At 47.0% G+C, this 23,573-nt stretch overlaps 1 protein-coding gene across 1 annotated transcript in view; it reads left to right on the forward strand.

Moving 5' to 3' along the window:
* The first annotated feature begins 907 nt into the window (after window positions 1–907).
* Window positions 908–23,573, forward strand: part of LOC116982924 (multidrug resistance-associated protein 9-like) — a 119,608-nt gene continuing 96,942 nt past the window's right edge. The window contains exons 1-3 of the mRNA XM_033036480.1: window positions 908–1,022; window positions 20,367–20,500; window positions 20,597–20,755. Coding sequence (XP_032892371.1) covers window positions 20,406–20,500; window positions 20,597–20,755 — 254 coding nt within the window. The 5' untranslated portion in view covers window positions 908–1,022; window positions 20,367–20,405. The remainder of the gene's footprint in view (window positions 1,023–20,366; window positions 20,501–20,596; window positions 20,756–23,573) is intronic.

Consider the following 23,573-nt stretch of genomic DNA (forward strand, 5'->3'; position numbering starts at 1 on the left):
AGAAGGCACACGGAGAGTGGTGAGTCTGTGGAATTCTCTGCCTCAGAGGCCGGTTCTCTGGATACTTTCAAGAGAGAGCTAAATAGGGCTCTTAAAGGATGAGAGGGTATCTCATTGAAACATATAAGATTGTTAAGGGTTTGGACACGCCAGAGGCAGGAAACATGTTCCCGATGTTGGGGGAGTCCAGAACCCGGGGCCACAGTTTAAGAATAAGGAGTAAGCCATTTAGAACGGAGACGAGGAAACACTTTTTCTCACAGAGAGTGGTGAGTCTGTGGAATTCTCTGCCTCAGGGGGCGGTGGAGGCAGGTTCTCTGGATGCATTCAAGAGAGAGCTAGATTGGGCTCTTAAAAATAGCGGAGTCAGGGGATATGGGGAGAAGGCAGGAACGGGGTACTGATTGGGGATGATCAGCCATGATCACATTGAATGGCGGTGCTGGCTCGAAGGGCCGAATGGCCTACTCCTGCAACATTGTCCATTATCTATTGTCCATTGTCTAAGGCAGGAGAATGGGGTTAGGAGGGAGAGATAGATCAGCCATGATTGAATGGCGGAGTAGCCTTGATGGGCCGAATGGTCTAATTCTTCTCCTATCTCTTATGATCTTATGAAAAAACCGTCAAAGCTTACACTGGGCAAAATAAAAAGAAGGTCAAAGGCTGAATTTTCCCTGATAAGACTCCCCACTTTGACGGACAAAGCAGTGACACTAATCACCCTTGTAATCATTTTCACTGACTCCTTTAAATCGGCGGCCGTCAGTCCTTGTTTTTTAGCGAACTCCATACCTCTGTACAGAGTAGGTCATTGCTCAAAGTGAACTTTGAATTGAGGAGGTTTAAAACTAGGCCATTCTGGGTGGGATTGGTCCAGCCTACCGTCATTTTTATGGGCTGTTCCCAGGCGATGAGAGCTCTGATTATTTTGCTGGTGATTTCAACGCAAGAGGATCAGAAGGGTAAAAGAAATAACGGCACGAGCAGCAAATCAAACAGAAAACGTGAGTCTGATAAACGTGAGTTAAATTATTCTTGTTAATGTTAATGTAAAAGGGACGGATTGCATCTTAACAGGTGTGGGACCAGCATTCTGGCAGGCAGGTTTGCCACTGCTACACGGGTGGTTTTAAACTGAATAAGGGGGGTGGGGTGTCGAATGGGCTAGTGGAGGATGGAGTTAAAGGGAAAGGGTTTCTTAAATGTGTGAGCGTAGAGACAGAGGGGTGTAAAATGAGGGTAGAAGCAATAGGTAGCAAGGTGAAAAGTAAAAGTGGCAGGCTGGAAAATCCAGGGCAAAAATCAAAAAGGGCCACTTTTCAACAAAATTGTATAAGGGGTAAGAGTGTTGTAAAAACAAGCCTGAAGGCTTTGTGTCTCAATGCAAGGAGCATTCGTAATAACGTGGATGAGTTGAATGTGCAGATAGCTATTAATGACTATGATATAGTTGGGATCACGGAGACATGGCTCCAGGGTGACCAAGGCTGGGAGCTGAACATCCAGGGATATTCAATATTCAGGAGGGATAGAGAGAAAGGAAAAGGAGGTGGGGTAGCGTTGCTGATTAGAGAGGAGATTAACGCAATGGAAAGGAAGGACATTAGTTTGCAGGATGTGGAATCGGTATGGGTAAGGCTGCGAAACACTAAGGGGCAGAAAACGCTGGTGGGTGTTGTGTACAGGCCACCTAACAGTAGTAGTGAAGTTGGAGATGGTATCAAACAGGAAATTAGAAATGCGTGCGACAAAGGCAAAACCGTTATAATGGGTGACTTCAATCTACATATAGATTGGGTGAATCAAATTGGCAGGGGTGCTGAGGAAGAGGATTTTTTGGAATGTATGCGGGATAGTTATCTAAATCAACATGTAGAGGAACCAATGAGAGAGCAGGCTATTTTAGACTGGGTATTGAGTAATGAGGAAGGGTTAGTTAGCAGTCTTGTTGTACGTGCCCCCTTGGGCAAGAGTGACCATAATATGGTTGAGTTCTTCATTAGGATGGAGAGTGACATTGTTAATTCAGAAACAATGGTTCTGAACTTAAAGAAAGGTAACTTTGAGGGTATGAGACGTGAATTGGCCAAGATTGACTGGCAATTAATTCTAAAAGGGTTGACGGTGGATATGCAATGGAAGACATTTAAAGACTGCATGGATGAACTACAAAAATTGTTCATCCCAGTTTGGCAAAAGAATAAATCAGGGAAGGTAGTGCATCCGTGGATAACAAGGGAAATCAGGGATAGTATCAAAGCGAAGGATGATGCGTACAAATTAGCCAGAAAAAGCAGCATACCGGAGGACTGGGAGAAATTCAGAGACCAGCAGAGGAGGACAAAGGGCTTAATTAGGAAAGGAAAAATAGATTATGAAAGAAAACTGGCAGGGAACATAAAAACTGACTGCAAAAGTTTTTATAGATATGTGAAAAGAAAGAGATTAGTTAAAACAAATGTAGGTCCCTTGCAGTCAGAAACAGGTGAGTTGATCATGGGGAACAAGGATATGGCGGACCAATTGAATAACTACTTTGGTTCCGTCTTCACTAAGGAAGACATAAATAATCTGCCGGAAATAGCAGGGGACCGCGGGTCAAAGGAGTTGGAGGAATTGAGTGAAATCCAGGTTAGCCGGGAAGTGGTGTTGGGTAAATTAAATGGATTAAAGGCCGATAAATCCCCAGGACCAGATAGGCTGCATCCCAGAGTACTTAAGGAAGTAGCTCCAGAAATAGTGGATGCATTAGTAATAATCTTTCAAAACTCTTTAGATTCTGGAGTAGTTCCTGAGGATTGGCGGGTAGCAAACGTAACCCCACTTTTTAAGAAGGGAGGGAGAGAGAAAACGGGGAATTACAGACCAGTTAGTCTAACATCGGTAGTGGGGAAACTGCTAGAGTCAGTTATTAAAGATGGGATAGCAGCACATTTGGAAAGTGGTGAAATCATTGGACAAAGTCAGCATGGATTTACAAAAGGTAAATCATGTCTGACGAATCTTATAGAATTTTTCGAGGATGTAACTAGTAGCGTGGATAGGGGAGAACCAGTGGATGTGGTGTATCTGGACTTCCAGAAGGCTTTCAACAAGGTCCCACATAAGAGATTAGTTTACAAACTTAAAGCACACGGCATTGGGGGTTCAGTATTGATGTGGACAGAGAACTGTCTGGCAAACAGGAAGCAAAGAGTAGGAGTAAACGGGTCCTTTCCACAATGGCAGGCAGTGACTAGTGGGGTACCGCAAGGCTCAGTGCTGGGACCCCAGCTATTTACAATATATATTAATGATCTGGATGAGGGAATTGAAGGCAATGTCTCCAAGTTTGCGGATGACACTAAGCTGGGGGGCAGTGTTAGCTGTGAGGAGGATGCTAGGAGACTGCAAGGTGACTTGGATAGGCTGGGTGAGTGGGCAAATGTTTGGTAGATGCAGTATAATGTGGATAAATGTGAGGTTATCCATTTTGGTGGCAAAAACAGAAAAGCAGACTATTATCTAAATGGTGGCCGACTAGGAAAAGGGGAGATGCAGCGAGACCTGGGTGTCATGGTACACCAGTCATTGAAAGTGGGCATGCAGGTGCAGCAGGCAGTGAAGAAAGCGAATGGTATGTTAGCTTTCATAGCAAAAGGTTTTGAGTATAGGAGCAGGGAGGTTCTACTGCAGTTGTACAGGGTCTTGGTGAGACCACACCTGGAGTATTGCGTACAGTTTTGGTCTCCAAATCTGAGGAAGGACATTATTGCCATAGAGGGAGTGCAGAGAAGGTTCACCAGACTGATTTCTGGGATGTCAGGACTGTCTTATGAAGAAAGACTGGATAGACTTGGTTTATACTCTCTAGAATTTAGGAGATTGAGAGGGGATCTTATAGAAACTTACAAAATTCTTAAGGGGTTGGACAGGCTAGATGCAGGAAGACTGCTCCCGATGTTGGGGAAGTCCAGGACAAGGGGTCACAGCTTAAGGATAAGGGGGAAATCCTTTAAAACCGAGATGAGAAGAACTTTTTTCACACAGAGAGTGGTGAATCTCTGGTACTCCCTGCCACAGAGCGTAGTCGAGGCCAGTTCATTGGCTATATTTAAGAGGGAGTTAGATGTGGCCCTTGTGGCTAAGGGGATCAGAGGGTATGGAGAGAAGGCAGGTACGGGATACTGAGTTGGATGATCAGCCATGATCATATTGAATGGCGGTGCAGGCTCGAAGGGCCGAATGGCCTACTCCTACACCTAATTTCTATGTTTCTATGTTTCCTAAAAGAACGTCCTTTAATTCTGAGGCTGTGACCTCTAGTCCTAGACTCTCCCACTAGTGGAAACATCTTCTCCGTGTCCACTCTATCCAGGCCTTTCACTATTCTGTACGTTTCCTTGAGGTCCCCCCCTTATTCTTCTAGACTCCAGAGAGTTCAAGCCCAGAGCCGACAAACGCTCATCATAGGTTTGTTGCCACATTCCATCTATCCTAACCGTGGATGCAGTCAGCTCTTGACCCAACAGTGTGTGTACAACAAAGGTGACGACTGTGGCAAATGCTGGGACCGTCGGTGCCAGGGAATTATTTACACTCTGTACATATCCAGCTTTTCGAAATATATTTGTTTCCTTTTTCCTCACATCTGTATTGGAAAATGAAGAATGTAAATTATCCTGATCTAGAGTCCGTGAAGCCCAGCGATCCCCGCACACTAGCAACATCCCACACACACACACGCACGCACGCACACACACACACGCACACACACACACACACACACACACACACACACGCACACACACACACACACACACACACACACACACGCACACACACACACACACACACACACGCACACACACACACACACACACACACACGCACACACGCACACACACACACACACACGCACGCGCACACACACACGCACACACACACACACACACACACACACACGCACACACACGCACGCACACACACACACACACACGCACACACACACACACGCACGCACACACACACACGCACACACACACACACACACGCACACACACACATACGCACACACGCACGCACACACACACGCACGCACACGCACACACACGCGCACACACACACACACACACGCACGCACACACGCACGCACGCACACACACACGCACACACACGCACACACACACACACACACTCACGCACGCACACGCACACACACACACACGCACACACACACACACACACACACACGCAGGCACACGCACACACACACGCACACACACACACACACACACACACACACACACACACACACACACACACGCACGCACGCACGCACGCACGCACGCACACACACACACACACACACACTGAGTTGGATGATCAGCCATGATCATATTGAATGGCGGTGCAGGCTCGAAGGGCCGAATGGCCTACTCCTGCACCTAATTTCTATGTTTCTATGTTTCTATGTCTGCTGCATGATATCGATAGACAACAGACAATAGGTGCAGGAGTTGGCCATTCGGCCCTTCGAGCAAGCACCACCATTCAATGCGATCATGGCTGATGATCATCCCCAATCAGTACCCCGTTCCTGCCTTCTCCCCATATCCCCTGACTCCACTATCTTTAAGAGCCCTATCTAGCTCTCTCTTGAAAGTATCCTGAGTTAGGATACTGAGTTGGATGATCAGCCATGATCATATTGAATGGTGGTGCAGGCTCAAAGGGCCGAATGGCCTACTCCTGCACCTATTTTCTATGTATCTATGTATCCAAAGAACAGGTCCCCACCGCCCTCTGAGGCAGAGAATTCCACAGACTCACCACTCTCTGTGAGAAAAAGTGTTTCCTCGTCTCCGTTCTAAATGGCTTACCCCTTATTCTTAACCCAGATTAACAAAGAATTTCACTGTACCTAGGTACAGTACATGTGGCAATAAAGTATCACTGTTTAGTTTAGTTTAGAGATACAGTGGGGAAACAGGCCCTTCGGCCCACCCTGTCCGTGCCGACCAGCGATCCCCGCACACTCACACTATCCTACACACACTAGGGACAATTTACAGTTTTACCAAGCCAATTAGCCTATAAACCTGTGTGTCTTTGGAGTGTGGGAGGAAACCAGAGCACCCGGAGAAAACCCACACAGGTCACAGGGAGAACGTGCAAACTCCCTACAGACAGCACCTGTAGTCGGGATCGACCCCGGGTCTCTGGTGCAACTCTACCGCTGTGCCACCGTGTCTCCTCAAATTGAGTAATTGTTATTTTGACAATGATTGGAAGTTTATGTCTCATTTCCATGATATTTTACTGAAACAAATATAATCATATAACCATATAACAATTACAGCACGGAAACAGGCCATCTCGGCCCTACAAGTCCGTGCCGAACAACTTTTTTCCCTTAGTTCCACCTGCCTGCACTCATACCATAACCCTCCATTCCCTTCTCATCCATATACCTATCCAATTTATTTTTAAATGATACCAACGAACCTGCCGCCACCACTTCCACTGGAAGCTCATTCCACACCGCTACCACTCTCTGAGTAAAGAAGTTCCCCCTCATGTTACCCCTAAACTTCTGTCCCTTAATTCTGAAGTCATGTCCTCTTGTTTGAATCTTCCCTATTCTCAAAGGGAAAAGCTTGATCACGTCAACTCTGTCTATCCCTCTCATCATTTTAAAGACCTCTATCAAGTCCCCCCTTAACCTTCTGCGCTCCAGAGAATAAAGACCTAACTTGTTCAACCTATCTCTGTAACTTAGTTGTTGAAACCCAGGCAACATTCTAGTAAATCTCCTCTGTACTCTCTCAAATGATGAATTAAATCGTGCAACACAAATTACATTGAAAAAGTCTTGTACTGTACCTAATGGAAATTTGCCCATAACCTTTAGAAGAATATACAATGGCAGATATAGAGTCGTTCACCAAGGAAACAGGCACTTGGATCCAATGGGTCAAATCCGACCAAGATGCCCCATCTAAGCTAGTCCCACCTGCCAGCGTTTGGCCCATATCCCTCTAAATAATTCCTAGCCATGTACCTGTCCAAGTGCCACTTAAATGCAACCACCGCCTCTGGCAGCTCATTCCATATACTGTGTGACAAAGTTGCCCTTCAGGTTCCCTTTACATCTTTCCCCATGCGTCATAAACGCACGTCCTCTGAAGTCCAGTGACTTCATGTCGGACTCCAAAAACGAAACTAACAAATGAGAAAATAAAAGACATATAAAGTATCTACAAATTATATAATATTGATTACATATTATATTGTAGAACAAATTCTCGCTGCAATATCTTTGTTTAAGAAAGAAGTGCAGATGCTGGAAAAATCGAAGGTAGACAAAAAATGCTGGAGAAACTCAGCGGGTGAGGCAGCATCTATGGAGCGAAGGAATAGGTGACGTTTCGGGTCGAGGCCCTTCTTCAGACTGATGAAGGGATAGGTGACGTTTCGGGTCGAGACCCGTAAGGGTCTCGACCCGAAACGTTACCTATTCCTTCGCTCCATAGATGCTGGAGAAACTCAGCGGGTTGAACCTTCTTCAAACTGATGTCGGGGGGCAGGGGTGGGGGGGGAAGAAAGCAAGAGGCGGAGACAGTGGGCAGCAATATTGTTCACTTTTATTTATATATACATTAACTGCTTTGATTGTGGTGCTCCATTTGTAGAATCTTATGTGAAACTAAGCTCCAATATCATGCTTAAGAAGGAACTGCAGTCTGAAGAAGGGGTTTCGGCCCGAAACGTCGCCTATTTCCTTCGCTCCATAGATGCTGCCGCACCCGCTGAGTTTCTCACGCACTTTTGTCTACCTTCAATATCATCCCAGTATTTGTGTAAATGGGGTGATGGTTTGAGAAAAGGGAATTTAAAAACTACAAATGCTGGAGAACAGAAATACGGAACTGCTTCTTCCCCTCTGTTATCAGGACACTTAACGTTCCCTTCCATAAACTAGGGTGTAGTCCATGTCTTCCAACCTGCAGTATCTCATTTGCGAACTTTGGACTTTTTCTCTTTAACAATAATGCTGTAAACTCTACTACTCTGCACTCTGGTCATAGTCATCATGGCGTCAAGTTGGGAAAAGGGGAAGTACAACGGGATCTGGGGGTCCTTGTTCATCAGTCTATGAAAGTAAGCATGCAGGTACAGCAGGCAGTGAAGAAAGCGAATGGCATGTTGGCCTTTATAACAAGAGGAATCGAATTTAGGAGCAAAGAGGTCCTTCTGCAGTTGTACAGAGCCCTAGTGAGAACACACCTGGAGTATTGTGTGCAGTTTTGGTCCCCTAATTTGAGGAAGGACATTCTTGCTATTGAGGGAGTGCAGCGTAGGTTTACAAGGTTAATTCCCGGGATGGCGGGACTGTCATATGCTGAGAGAATGGAGCAGCTGGGCTTGTACACTCTGGAGTTTAGAAGGATGAGAGGGTATCTCATTGAAACATATAAGATTGTTAAGGGTTTGGACACGCTAGAGGCAGGAAACATGTTCCCGATGTTGGGGGAGTCCAGAACCAGGGGCCACAGTTTAAGAATAAGGGGTAAGTCATTTAGAACGGAGACGAGGAGACACTTTTTCTCACAGAGAGTGGTGAGTCTGTGGAACTTCTCTGCCTCAGAGGGCGGTGGAGGCAGGTTCTCTGGATGCTTTCAAGAGAGAGCTAGATAGGGCTCTTAAAAATAGCGGAGTCAGGGGATATGGGGAGAAGGCAGGAACGGGGTACTGATTGGGGATGATCAGCCATGATCACATTGAATGACGGTGCTGGCTCTAAGGGCCGAATGGCCTACTCCTGCACCTATTGTCTATTGTTTATTGTCATCAGGTCATGACAGCATTGAAACAGGCCCATCGGCCCAATTTGCCCACGTCGGCCAACATGCCACATCTACACCAGTCCCACCTTGCCATCGTTTGGCCCACGTATCACTCCCCAGCTGTTGTATTTGTGTAAGGCTTCACCATGAATAGTATCATCTGATTGAACCGGATAGGATGCAAACAAAAGCTTTTCACTGCATCTCTGCACAGGTAACAAGAATAAACCAAAACCAATACCAAATAAAGCAGAAAATGCTGCACACAATCTGCAGGTCAGGCAGCATCTGCGGAAGGAGAAACAGTATGGTATGGCAACTGCTCTGTCTCCGACCGTAAAGCACTGCAGAGGGTGGTGAAAACTGCCCAACGCATCACCGGTTCCTCGCTCCCCTCCATTGAGTCTGTCCAAAGCAAGCGTTGTCTGCGAAGGGCGCTCAGCATCGCCAAGGACTGCTCTCACCCCAACCATGGACTGTTTACCCTCCTACCATCCGGGAGGCGCTACAGGTCTCTCCGTTGCCGGACCTATGTCGCTCTTCCGGGGAGATGCTAACTGCATTTCGTTGTCTCTGTACTGTACACTGACAATGACAATTAAAGTTGAATCTGAATCTGAATCTGAATCTGAATCTGAATCTGAATCTGAATCTGAAACCAACCATGTCCTTCATCAGAACTGTGCGATAGTGTGACAAGTCTTGTGAACACAAAAGTACCAAGTTATTTGACATGGTTTTCAACCAGAGACAAGCAGACATGTAACAAATATTTTAAAATGATTGTGTACCCATGCAATCACAGTTTAAGCAGCTCCTATACAGTAATAGCCACTAGTGCTTACTAACACTCAACCACAAGTTAAGACTTGGATGGAGCCAGCGGTAGCTTTTGCAGCGTACATACGAATAACCAGACCACTATGATGCAGCTCTGCTCCCTGAGGTGTGATGCAGTAATGCCTTTTATTCCTTATCATAGTTCTTGCAAATAAGCCCAGCAATTTAATTAATATGAAAACCTTTTATTTCCAGGGCAGCTTGCCATTTGATTTAAAGTTTAATGGAGATATGTGGGGCAAGTTTTATTACACAGAGGGTGGGTGCCTGGAACGCACTGTCAGGGATGGAGGTGGAGGCAGATACGATAGTGGCATTTAAGAGGCTTTTGGATGGGCACACGAATATGCGGGAACGGGGGGGACTTGGATCATGTGCAGTCTGAAGAAGGGTCTCGACCCGAAACGTCACCCATTCCTTCTCTCCAGAGATGCTGCCTGTCCCGTGGAGTTACTCCAGCTTTGTCTCTATCTGAGATTAGGTCATTGTGGCATCATGTTCGGCACAGACATTGTGGTTCCTGTGCTGGACTGTCTCTATGAGAGAGTCACAGAATCAGAAGCACAGAAGCAGGCCCTTCAGCCCAACTTGCCCATGCTGTCCAACATGCCCTATCTACACTAGTGCCACCTGCCTTTATCCTTCTAAACCTTTCCTGTTCATTTACCTTCCAAAATGTCTTCTAAATGACATGGTATGTTTCTCCTAGTATGTTTAATCTTTCCTCATATGACAGTCCCTCCATCCCAGGGATCAATCTTGTGAACCTACGCTGCACTGCCTCAATTATGGGGATAATGTGAAAAACGTTTAATGCAAGATAAAGCGTGTAAAAGTCCGATCAAAGATAGCCCGAAGCATGAGGTAGATGGGAGATCAGGACCTCTCTCTAGTTGGTGACAGGAAGGTGAAGGAACTGCAGATGCTGGTTTAAACCGTAGCGATACAGCCATTCGGCCCATCGAGCCCTTGCCGACCAGCGATTCCCGCACACTAACACTGTCATATACACAAGGATCATTTTACAGAAGTCATCTAATCTACAAAAACCTGCACGTCTTTGGGATGTGGGAGAAACTGTAGCACCCGGAGAAAACCCACGCAGGTCACAGGGAGAGCATACAAACTCCACACAGACAGCACCCATAGTTAGGATCGAACCCGGGTCTCTCTATCCTTATGTCACAGCTTTTGTCTTTTCATCAAATTCTTGCAGATAGGTTGTAGAAGCAAAGAATTGTATATGCTGGTTGCCACATGAAAGGACACAAATTGCTGGAGTCACTCAACAGGTCAGGCAGCATCTCTGAAGAATATATTCGTAGCTGACCCGAAACGTCACTTATCCTGGAGCAGCTGGGCTTGTACACTCTGGAGTTTAGAAGGATGAGAGGGTATCTCATTGAAACATATAAGATTGTTAAGGGCTTGGACACGCTAGAGGCAGGAAACATGTTCCCGATGTTGGGGGAGTCCAGGACCAGGGGCCACAGTTTAAGAATAAGGAGTAAGCCATTTAGAACGGGGACGAGGAAACACTTTTTCTCACAGAGAGTTGTGAGTCTGTGGAATTCTCTACCTCAGAGGGCGGTGGAGGCTGGTTTTCTGGATATTTTCAAGAGAGAGCTAGATAGGGCTCTTAAAAATAGCGGAGTCAGGGGATATGGGGAGGTCAGGAACGGGGTACTGATTGAGGATGATCAGCCTTGATCACATTGAATGGCGGTGCTGGCTCTAGGGGCCAAATGGCCTACTCCTGCACCTATTGTCTGTTGTCTATTGTCTATTGTCCTCCAGAGATGTTGCCTGACCCGCTGAGTTACTCCCGCACATAGAAACATAGAAACATAGAAAATAGTTGCAGGAGTAGGCCATTCGGCCCTTCGAGCCTGCACCGCCATTCAATATGATCATGGCTGATCATCCAACTCAGCATCCTGTACCTGCCTTCTCTCCATACCCCCTGATCCCTTTAACCACAAGGGCCACATCTAACTCCCTCTTAAATATAGCCAATGAACTGTGGCCTCAACTACCTTCTGTGGCAGAGAATTCCAGAGATTCACCACTCTCTGTGTGAAAAATGTTTTTCTCATCTCGGTCCTAAAAGATTTCCCCCTTATCCTTAAACTGTGACCCCTTGTTCTGGACTTCCCCAACATCGGGAACAATCTTCCTGCATCTAGCCTGTCCAACCCCTTAAGAAGTTTCTGTAAGATCCCCCCTCAATCTTCTAAGCACTTTGTGTCCTCTTGCAAACAAGTCGCTGGTTAATATCTATTGAGGGTGGGCAGCTCGGTGGTGCAGCGGTCGAGTTGCTGCCTTACAGCGCCAAATTCAATTCAATTCAATTCAACTTTAATGTCATTGCACAAATACTAAGTATGGGTACAACAAAATGCAGTTTTGCGTCAGTCCGTAGTAGTGGTGCATATAGAAATTAAAAAAAGAAGACACAGAATAATCAAAAATACAGAATAATTAAACAATGGGGACGGAGGGACCGGAGAAATCTATCGGCGGGACTCCGAGTTCAGCAATGTGATGGTATAATTGTATAAGCTGTTCCTCATCCTGCTGGTACGAGACCTGAGGCTCCTGTACCGTCTCCCTGATGGGAGGAGGGCAAACAGTCCATGGTTGGGGTGGGAGGGGTCTTTAATGATCTTCCCAGCCCGTCTCAGACACCGTTTTCGGTGGAGGGCATCCATGGCAGGGAGCGGGGCACCGATGATGTGCTGCGCGGTTTTCACCACCGGGGTTCGATCCTGATCTTTACGGAGTTTGTACGTTCTCCCCGTGACCACGTGGGTTTTCTCCGGTTTCCATCCGCACTCCAAAGATTTACAGGGTTGTCGGTTAATTGGCTTCAGTAAAACTGTAAAAAATGGTCCCTCTATTTAGTGTAGGATAGTGCGCGTGTGCGGGGAAACGGTGGGCGGTGTGGACTCGGAGGGCCCGTTTCCGGCTGTATCTCTAATGTCTAAGGTCTAAAATATTGTCTGTGTCTGGAACCCTGCTAAGTGGTGGGGTGCCAAGCTGGGCACCCCACCACTCTCCATACAATATAAAATGAAAAATAGTGATGAGTCAGCAGTAATGTGGAGAGGCCAGGACACACACACACACTGTGGCACCCAATGCACTCCAGCTGTTGACGTACATTCCACCCACAGTGTCCATCAGCTGGGTGGAGTGCGGAGAAGTCCCACGAGGATGCTGCCAGGGTTCGAGGGCCTGAGATACAGGAGAGGTTGGGCAGGCTAGGACGTGCAAACTCTGCACAGACAGCATCTGACATCAGGATTGAACCCAGGCCTCTGGCGCTGAGAGGCAGCGCCTCTAACCGTTGGGCCACCCTTTCCAAATAAATCACAGCTGCCCTCATTACAAGCCCCACTCTCTCCGCACATCCGTCATCATTACAGGCTACCCTCACTACACCTGTCCCCATTACAAGGCCCGCCCCACACACCTGTCCCCATTACAGGTCACCCTCCACGACGCACCTGTCCCAATTACAAGCCCCCACTACACATGTCCCCATTACAGGTCAACCTCCACAGCTCTCCCAATTACACCCCGTTACACGTATCCCCATTACAATCCTCACTACGCACACCTGTGCCCATTACAATCCTCACTACGCACACCTGTGCCCATTACAAGACCCACTCTACACACATGTCCCCATTACAAGCCCACACTCTCTCCACCTCAAGTTTGGCTTTGTTATATACGTATGTAAAGTATGATCACATCAATTTGGATACCATGCAAAACAATGTTTTTCACTGCACCTCGGTACATGTGGCAATAACGAACCTAAACAAAATGTTCTTAACCCAAATGTCTCTAGACTATCTATGAGGAACTCATCGCTGCAGCTAGACCAGCAAGCCCCTTCTGATTCCTCACTGACTACTCCACACCTTTCTCAAAGCATGGCGATACAAGGATCTGCAGATGATGGTTTACAATTAAAAAAAGATTCAAAGTGCTGGAGTAACCCAGCTGGTCAGGCAAGATCTGTGGAGGACAGGTATAGGTTACGGGCCCAATATGGATAGGTGATGTCTCGACCCCAAACATCACCTATCCATGGGGATGCTGCCTGACCCGCTGAGTTACTCCAGCACTTTTTTCTCACCAAAGTGTACTGTTCAGAGATCATCCATTGTTCCTTACATTTAAGAAGGAACTGCAGATGCTGGAAAAATCGAAGGTAGACAAAAATGCTGGAGAAACTCAGCGGGTGAGGCAGCATCTATGGAGCGAAGGAACAGGTGACGTTTCAGGTCGAGGCCCTTCTTCTGACTGATGAAGGAATAGGTGACGTTTCGGGTCGAGACCCGGAAGGGTCTCGACCCGAAACGTTACCTATTCCTTCGCTCCAAAGATGTTGGTGAAACTCAGCGGGCGAGGCAGCATCTATGGAGCGAAGGAACAGGTGACGTTTCAGGTCGAGACCCTACTTCTGACTGATGTGGGGGTGGGGGGAGCGGGAAGAAGAATCAACCTACTGCGGGTGAACGGTCCTCAGCTGGGACACACAACACTGCTTGAGATTTCTAATCAAGCACATCACTGACTCTCCCTGTACAAGTCAGTCAAGTCACTTTTATTTCTATAGCACATTTACAAAACAACTCTCGTTGGCCAAAGTGCTTTACATTGGTGGAGATACTAACGTTATACAACATTGGTTCATAGATTACGTACATACATAAATACACACATATAGTCCTCACTCAGAGGACGTCAAGAAAGGCTTGAGAGTAAAGATGAGTTTTAAGTCTCGACTTAAAGGAGTCGATGGAGGGGGCAGTTCTGATGGGAAGGGGGATGCTGTTCCACAGTCTAGGAGCTGCAACCGCAAAGGCACGGTCGCCCCTGAGCTTACGCCTAGACGTTCAGTAACCCCAAGTCGGCCGATCTGAGGGACCTGGAGGTGGTGTGGGGGGTAAGCAGACTTTTGATGTAGGTGGGGGCAAGCCCGTTAAGGGCTTTGTAGACATAAAGGATCTTGAAATGTATTTTACAAGGTGCAATCTGTTCCATATCAATGCATTCATCATCTAAGTCCACAGCCAAGCCCATGAACAATCCTGAATGTAGACTGATATGTTCCCAGGTGCTGCTTTTGAATCCATTTGTGTAACTTAATGCAAAGAGAAATTTATCTCTGACCCTATTGCTCAAACATCTTGCGGCAACTCCTGATGGATATCACGTTGCCTAAAGCTCTCTGTGCTCAGTCTATCAATATCCGGCCAAAATCTTGGCAATTTTACGTATTCAAACCATCTTGGTTGAACGCTTTATTTCGTTTAGGGGGACACAAAAAAGCTGAAGAAACTCAGCGGGACAGGCAGCATCTCTGGAGAGAAGGAATGGGCGACGTTTCGGGTCGAGACCCTTCTTCAGACTGGTCGGGGATAAGGGAGACGAGAGATATAGACGATGACGTGGAGAGATAAAGAACAGTTTATTATTGTCATGTGTGCCGATGTATAGTGAAAAGCTTTTGTTTGCCTGCTATCTAGTCAAAGAAAAGACTTTGGGCTGTGACAGTGGTGCAGCGATAGTCACTCCACCAGAGGCATGGATTCGATCCTGACTCTGGAGGCTACCTGGATGCAGTTTGTATGTTCCTCCTGTGACTGCGTGGGTTTTCTCTGGGTGCCCTGGTTTAACCATATAACCATATAACAATTACAGCACGGAAACAGGCCATCTCGGCCCTACAAGTCCGCGCCGAACAATTTTTTTCCCTTAGTCCCACCTGCCTGCACTCATACCATAACCCTCCATTCCCTTCTCATCCATATGCCTATCCAATTTATTCTTAAATGATACCAACGAACCTGCCGCCACCACTTCCACTGGAAGCTCATTCCACACCGCTACCACTCTCTGAGTAAAGAAGTTCCCCCTCATGTTACCCCTAAACTTCTGTCCCTTAATTCTGAAGTCATGTCCTCTTGTTTGAATCTTCCCTATTCTCAAAGGGAAAAGCTTGATCACATCAACTCTGTCTATCCCTCTCATCATTTTAAAGACCTCTATCAAGTCCCCCCTTAACCTTCTTTCCTCCCACACTCCAGAGACGTGCAGGTTTATAGGTTAATTGGCTTCTGTAAATTACATAGAAACATAGACAATAGGTGCAGGAGGAGGCCATTCGGCCCTTCGAGCCAGCACCGCCATTCAATTGTGATCATGGCTGATCGTCCCCTATCAATAACCCGTGCCTGCCTTCTCCCCATATCCCTTGACTCCACTAGCCCCTAGAGCTCTATCTAACTCTCTGTTCAATCCATCCTGTGACTTGGCCTCCACTGCCCTCTGTGGCAGGGAATTCCATAAATTCACAACTCTCTGGGTGAAAAAGTTTTTTCTCACCCCAGTCTTAAATGACCTCCCCTTTATTCTAAGACTGTGGCCCCTGGTTCTGGACTCGCCCAACATTGGGAACATTTTTCCTGCATCTAGCTTGTCCAGTCCTTTTATAATTTTATATGTTTCTATAAGAACCCCCTCATCCTTCTAAACTCCAGTGAATACAAGCCCAGTCTTTTCAATCTTTCCTCATATGACAGTCCCGCCATCCCAGGGATCAATCTTGTGAACCTACGCTGCACTGCCTCAATCACAAGGATGTCCTTCCTCAAATTAGGAGACCAAAACTGTACACAATACTCCAGATGTGGTCTCACCAGAGCCCTGTACAACTACAGAAGAACTGCAAATTGTCCCTGGTGTGCAGGGTAGTGTGTTGGTCAGCGCGGACTGGGTGGGCCAAAGGGCCCGTTACCATGCTGTATCTCTAAACTAAAACTGAACTAAACATAAACACAATCAACCCGTCTGCAGTGCACAGATAAAGATGGAGGATAAAGGGGGCAACATCCAGTGTAAACATATATCATTGAGCATGGGGAATGCATTGAATATTGCAATAACTCCTGCAGAATGCCTTGCAGGGGTTAAGATGCTACAATGAAGGGTTAACACTGCAAGGCAAGACATCGTTCTCAACTGGCAATGAGACAACTTCACAGAACTGGGTGTCATGAGACTGTCTGAATCATTGAACCCAACAAAGTGATCAAGGTACAGAACGAATGAATAATGATGAAAGATTGAAACATAGAAAAATAGATGCAGGCGTAGGCCATTCTGCCCTTTAAACCAGCACCGCCATTCAATATGATCATGCCTGATCATCTAAAATCAGTACCCTGTTCCTGCTTTTTCCCCATATCATAGAAACATAGAAACATAGAAACATAGAAACATAGAAAATAGGTGCAGAAGTAGGCCATTCGGCCCTTCGAGCCTGCACCGCCATTCAATATGATCATGGCTGATCATCCAACTCAGTATCCTGTACCTGCCTTCTCTACATACCCCCTGATCCCTTTAGCCACAAGGGCCATATCCCTTCATTCCCTTTGCCCTAAGAGCTAAATCTAACTCTCTCTTGAAAACACCCTGTGAATCGGCCTCCACTGCCTTCTGTGGCAGAGAATTCCACAGATTCACAACTCTCTGGGTGAAAACATTTTTCCTCGTCTCCATTCCAAATGGCTTACCCCTTATTCTTAAACTGTGACCCCTGGTTCTGGACTCCCCCAACATCGGGAACATTATTCCTGCATCCAGCCTGTCCAATCCTTTAAGAATTTTAGATGTTTCTATAAGATCTCCTCTCAACCTGGTGAACCTACGCTGCACTCCCTCAATAGCAAGAATGTCCTTCCTCGAATTAGGAGACCAAATTTGCACACAATACTCCAGGTGTGGTCTCACCAGGGCCCTGTACAACTGTAGTAGGACCTCCTTGCTCCTAAACTCAAATCCTCCCAATAGAAACTCCTAAGAAGCATCTGTTTTCATTATCATTCAACGGTTTTTCAGAATCTGGGTGTCTCTGAGAAGATAAGCATCCATTTTTCCGATGCTGGATGTTTGGTGTTAGTGACATCCACGGGGGAGGGGAATGTCCCCACGGCCATTTATCAGTTCACTCCTTACTCTTGACTTGATCTTACTGGATGAAGTCAAGGACCATCACAGAAGCTAGTCCCATTTACCCCTGTTTGGCCCATATCCCTCTAAACCTTTCCTAACCATCTACCTGTCCAAATACCATTTAAATATTTCGTTTTTAGTTTAGTTTTAGACATACAGCACGGAAACCCCAGGCCCTTCGGCCCACCGGCTCCGTGCCGACCAGCGATCCCCGCGCACTAACACTATCCTACACACACTAGGGATAATTTGCACTTATACCAAGCCAATAAACCTACAAACCTGCACGTCTTTGGAGTGTGGGAGGAAGCCGAAGATCTCGGAGAAAACCCACGCAGGTCACGGGGAGGACGTACAATCTCCGCACAGACAGCACCCGTAGTAGGGATCAAACTCAGATCTCCAGTGCTGCAAGCGCTGTCAGGCTGCAACTCCACCACTGCACCACCGTCCCACCCTAGTGTTATAGAACCTGCCTCAACTACCTCCTCTGGCAGCTCATTCCATCCATTCAACACCCTCTGAATGAAAAACATCCCCCCTGGTTCATATCAAATCTTTCCCCTCTAATGAGCCACATGGTCACCAGGGTGTCACCTGTACGGTCGTGAGAATTCTCCTCAGTCGCCCAAAGAGTCGTAGCGTTTATCTGGTCGCCGCTGGATTTTCAACATGTTGAAACATTTTCGGAGACAGTCGGCGACAGTGGGTTTCACGCCAATGAGCGTGGCTTGTCTTCTCCTGACGTAGGTGCTGTCGTAGGTTGTAGCCAAATGCTGACTTTGTTTTTTTGTTGTTGTTAAAGTAATGATTCTATTTCAAATTTTATGTCGAGGGGGGGGGTGGGGTCCAGTCGTCAGTTTTTCAGCGACCTGCTACAACTGTGACAGTCACCGGCATGCACTTAAAATAACCTGATGCCCCTGTCACTCTTAGGAAACCGGAACGGAAACTTTTGGAGACTTTGCGCCCCACCCAAGGTTTCCGTGCGGTTCCCGGAGGTTTTTGTCAGTCTCCCTAACGGTCGAAAGTGGTTTCCGCTTCTTCCATGTTCCGGCGATTATTTCAAAAAATACCGCGACTAAAAATAGGTTGCCGTTTTTAAAAATCGGTAATTTTTTGGTCGAAGCCGGTTGCGATGCTAGTTGAAGGTGGTTGCTGGAGGTTGCAGGTAGTGGAAGGTCTTACCTGCAATCTCCAGCAACCACCTGCAACCTCCGGCAACCACCTGCAACCTCCGGCAACCACCTTCAACTAGCATCGCAACTGGCTTCGACCAAAAAATTACCGATTTTTAAAACGGCAACCTATTTTTAGTCGCTGACAGTTTTGAATTTTTTGAAATTGCGCCCCTTGGGTGGGGCGCAAAGTCTCCAGAGGTTTCCGTTCAGGTTTCCTAAGTGGGACAGGCCCTTTACATCTATGTCTTGATTCTTCTACCCTGTGCATTCCCCCTATCTATTCCCCTCGTTGTTTTACACACATCCGTAAAATCACCCTCAGCTTCCTCCGCTGTAAGGAATGACATCCTAGCCTGCCAAATCTCTCCCTGCAGTTCCGGCCCCTCGAGTCCTGACAACATCCTGATAACCCTTCCCTGTACCCTCGTGTAGGAAGGAACTGCAGATGCTGGTTTACATCGATGATAGACACAAAATGCTGGGGTAACTCCGCGGGTCAAGCAGCATCTCTGGAGCAAAGTCTGAAGAAGGGTCTCGACCCAAAATGTCACCTACTCCTTATCTCCAGAGATGCTGCCTGACCCGCTGAGTTACTCCAGTTTTTTTGTGTCTATTCTCTGAACCCTTTCCAGCTCCTTGGCATCTGCCCGACAGCAGAGAGACCACAATGGAACACAATGTTCCAGGCGGACAAAAGTGCTGGAGAAACTCAGCGGGTGAGGCAGCATCTATGGAGCGAAGGAAATAGGCAACGTTTCGTCCCGAAACGTTGCCTATTTCCTTCGCTCCATAGATGCTGCCTCGCCCGCTGAGTTTCTCCAGCACTTTTGTCTACCTTCGATTTTCCAGCATCTGCAGTTCCTTCTTGAACTCAATGCTCCAGGTGTCGTCTCACCAGAGCACATATTATTTGACTATTTATTCATGCAAATTCTGGGCAAGGAGTCACCTTTTGTCTGACACAATTTAACTTGCGAATGCAGCATTTAAGAAGTTGAGTTGCCTCACAGCACCAGAGACCCCGCGTGCGATCCTGACTACGGATGCTGTCTGTGCAGAGTTTGTACCTTCTCCCCGTGACCTGCGTGGGTTTTCATCGGGCGCTCCGGTTTCCTCCCACACTCCAAAGACGTGTAGGTTTGTAGGTTACATGGCTTGGTGAAAATTGCAAATTGCCCCTAGTGTGTCGGATGGTGCTAGTGTACGGGTGATCGCTGGCCGGCATGGACTCGATGGGCTGAAGGGCCTGTTTTTCACGCTGGACGGAATGAAACTAAAACACAGCGGTGAAGGGTCTCGACCCGAAACGTCACCCATTCTTTCTCTCCAGCGATGCTGCCTGACCCGCTGAGTTACTCCAGCATTTTGTATCTATCTTCGGTTTAAACCAGCACCTGCAGTTCCTTCCTTCACCCTGTTTCTGTGCTTGAGGTCTATTTACACCAATAACTAACCTGTGACTTTTTCTGATTTCAAGTGAGACTTTCCCAGTCCTGGTTTGCTGGAAGTGAACATAATGGCATCACCAGATGCAAGTGACCATGTCCCAGGAAAACTTCACAAATACTCACAAAGTTTAAAAACAATGATCCCTTTTCGCTCAAAGTCAAAGTAAGTGGAAGATGATCTGTACCGCAATGTTTAATCCTTTGGGATATTAAGAAATTAATCATAATTGATCATATATGTAACAAAAATAATTCCCAGGAATCCATCTCGCGCTCCTGAGGATAATGCCGGACTGTTTTCATACATCACTTTCCAGTGGTTGGCACCTGTGATGATAAATGCCTCGAGAGGGAAACTGAACCAAGATACACTTCCCCCCCTCTCCGAGCTCAACTGCTCAGATGCCAACGCCAAAAGGTATGTGTACTTCACAAGTATGTCTTCAATGTTCAGAAAGTACACTAGATATTGCGAAAAATACAACATACCTGATCGTCTATCAGTTTAGTTTGTTGTCACGTGTACCGAGGTACAGTGAAAAGCTTTTACTGCGTGCTAACCAGTCATCGGAAAGACAATACATGATTACAATCGAGCCGCCCACAGTGTATAGATACATGATAAGGGAGTGACGTTTAGTGCAAGGTAAAGCCAGCAAAGCCCAAACAACTATAGTCACCGAGGAGATAGATTGTGGTGATGAAACGTCACCCATTCCTTCTCTACACAGATACTGCCTGACCCGCTCAGTTACTCCAGTATTTTGTGTCTATCTTCAGTTTAAGTAAGTAAGTAAGTAAGTAAAGGGCCTGTCCCACGAGCATGCGACCTGCATGCGGCAAGCGCGACCAAACCGGAAGCGAGGGCCGCGCGGAGGTTGAGTGAGTGACGTGAAGTTCGAGCGAAGTCCGCGGGAAGTTCGCGCGTGATGTACAGCGTCAAGACGCTGCGTAAGGCGTCGAGGCGGCTGCGGGCCGGCCGGCCATTGCCGCACGGAATTTTTGAACAAGGTCAGTTTTTTGGAGCCCCGCGCGATGTCGGGACCGACCCCTCCGCACAACTCCATACGGCTCCGGCGATCGAAGTGGGACCGGCCCCGCGAGGCCGTACGGCTCAAGCGACCACGTTAGGTCGCGCTTGCCGCATGGAGTCGCATGCTCGTGGGACAGGCCCTTAAGTTTATTGGCCAAGTATTCACATACAAGGAATTTGCCTTGGTGCTCTGCCCACAAGTAACAACATGACATACTTTTACTTTTACTATTTACCTGATTGGAGAGTCAAATGCAACGAAATTTCGTTCAAGGTGCACTGTGTCTAGGTGTATATCTGAATGACAATAAAGTTTTCATTCATTCATTCATTCATTCATTCATACAGTGACAGTTACGAATGACTCATAAAACACTAAACATTAATAATAATAAGACATTCATGATAAAACACCATTGATCACGCATGTGAACCAACAAAATACCAGATCAAAGGGAGGCTACAGATTTTTGGCTGTTGAGTAGAGCAGCTACTCGTGGATAAAAACTGTTTTTATGTCTGGCTGTGGCAGCTTTGACAGTCCGGAGTCGCTTTACTTTAGAAATGCAGCATGGAAACAGGCCCTATGGCTCACTGGTAGACACAAAATGCTGGAGTAACTCAGCGGGTGAGGCAGCATCTATGGAGAGAAGGAATTGGCGACGTTTCGGGTCAAGATCCTTCTTCAGACATTTTCGGATCGAGACCATTGCCAATTCCTTCTCACCATAGATGCTGCCTCAACCGCTGAGTTACTCCAGCATTTTGTGTCTGCCTTCGATTTTACCAGCATCTGCAGTTCTTTCTTAAACCTTTGGCCCACTGAGGCCACACCGAACAAAACGATCACCCGTTCACACTAGTTCGATGTATTCCCACTTTCTCATCCACTCCCTACACACTAGGGGCAATTTACAGATTACCCAACTAACCTACAAACCCGCACGTCTTTGGAAGATGGTAAGTAACTGCATCACCCGGAGAAAATACACGTGGTCTCAGGGAGAGCGTGCAAACCCCACACAGGCAGCACCTGTGGTCAGAATCGAACCCGGGCTCTGGTGCTCTGAGGCAGCAGATTCTCATTCTGTGATTGCAATCTGGATATTGCAGGAAGCCTAATGGGTCATCTGCAGGGTCCTAGTGCACAGAATACCAGATCAAAGGGAGGCTACAGATTTTTGGCTGTTGATTAGAGCAACTACTCGTGGATAAAAATTGTTTGTATGTCTGGCTGTGGCAGCTTTGACAGTCCGGAGTCGCCTTCCAGATGGGGATTTGCATTCTCAGCATTTGCAGTTCCTTCCAACACAATAGATATTACAGATGCACCATAGAACGCGTACAACCAGAGAGCAAGTGCTGGACTACTAGCTACCTCATTGGTGACCCTTAACTATCCTTGATTGGACTTTGTGTTTAAGAAGGAACTGCAGATGCTGGAAAATCGAAACGTTGCCTATTTCCTTCGCTCCATAGATGCTGCTGCACCCGCTGAGTTTCTCCAGCATTTTTGTGTACCTTGATCGGACTTTGCTGGCTTTACCTTGCACTAAACGCTATTCCCTTATCATATGTCTGTACACTGTAACGGCTCGATTGTAATCATGTATTGTCTTTCCGCTGACTGGTTAGCACGCAACAAAAGCTTTTCACTGTACCTCGGTGCACGTGGCAATAAACTAAACTGATAAACTATCAGGTTGCATCACAGCTCTGCACAAAGGCCGCGAGAAATTGCTGAGGGTTTTCGATGAAGCCCAGTCCATCACACAGACCAGACCCCCCACCATCGACTGCATGCAGCGCGGAAACAGGCCCTTCGGCCCACCGAGTCCACATTAACACTATCCTACAAACACGAGGGACAATTCAGATTTAAACCAAGCCAATTAACCTACAAACCTGCACGTCTTTGGAGCGTGGGAGGAAGCCAAAGATCTCGGAGAAAACCCACGCAGAAATGACAAATTCCGTACAAACGGCACCAGTAATCGGGATCGAACCCGGGTCCCCGGCGCTGCCAGCGCTGTAAGGCAGCAACTCCACCGCTAGCCACCGTGCCGACAACTCTGGAACTGATGTGTCTCTGGAACTGATTCGCTACAATGCTGAGAACTATATTCTGCACTCTGCATCTTCCCCAGGTCAATAGACAATAGACAATAGACAATGGGTGCAGGAGGAGGCCATTCAGCCCTTC

Source organism: Amblyraja radiata, chromosome 17 (assembly GCF_010909765.2).
Source record: "Amblyraja radiata isolate CabotCenter1 chromosome 17, sAmbRad1.1.pri, whole genome shotgun sequence".
Taxonomy (NCBI): domain Eukaryota; kingdom Metazoa; phylum Chordata; class Chondrichthyes; order Rajiformes; family Rajidae; genus Amblyraja; species Amblyraja radiata.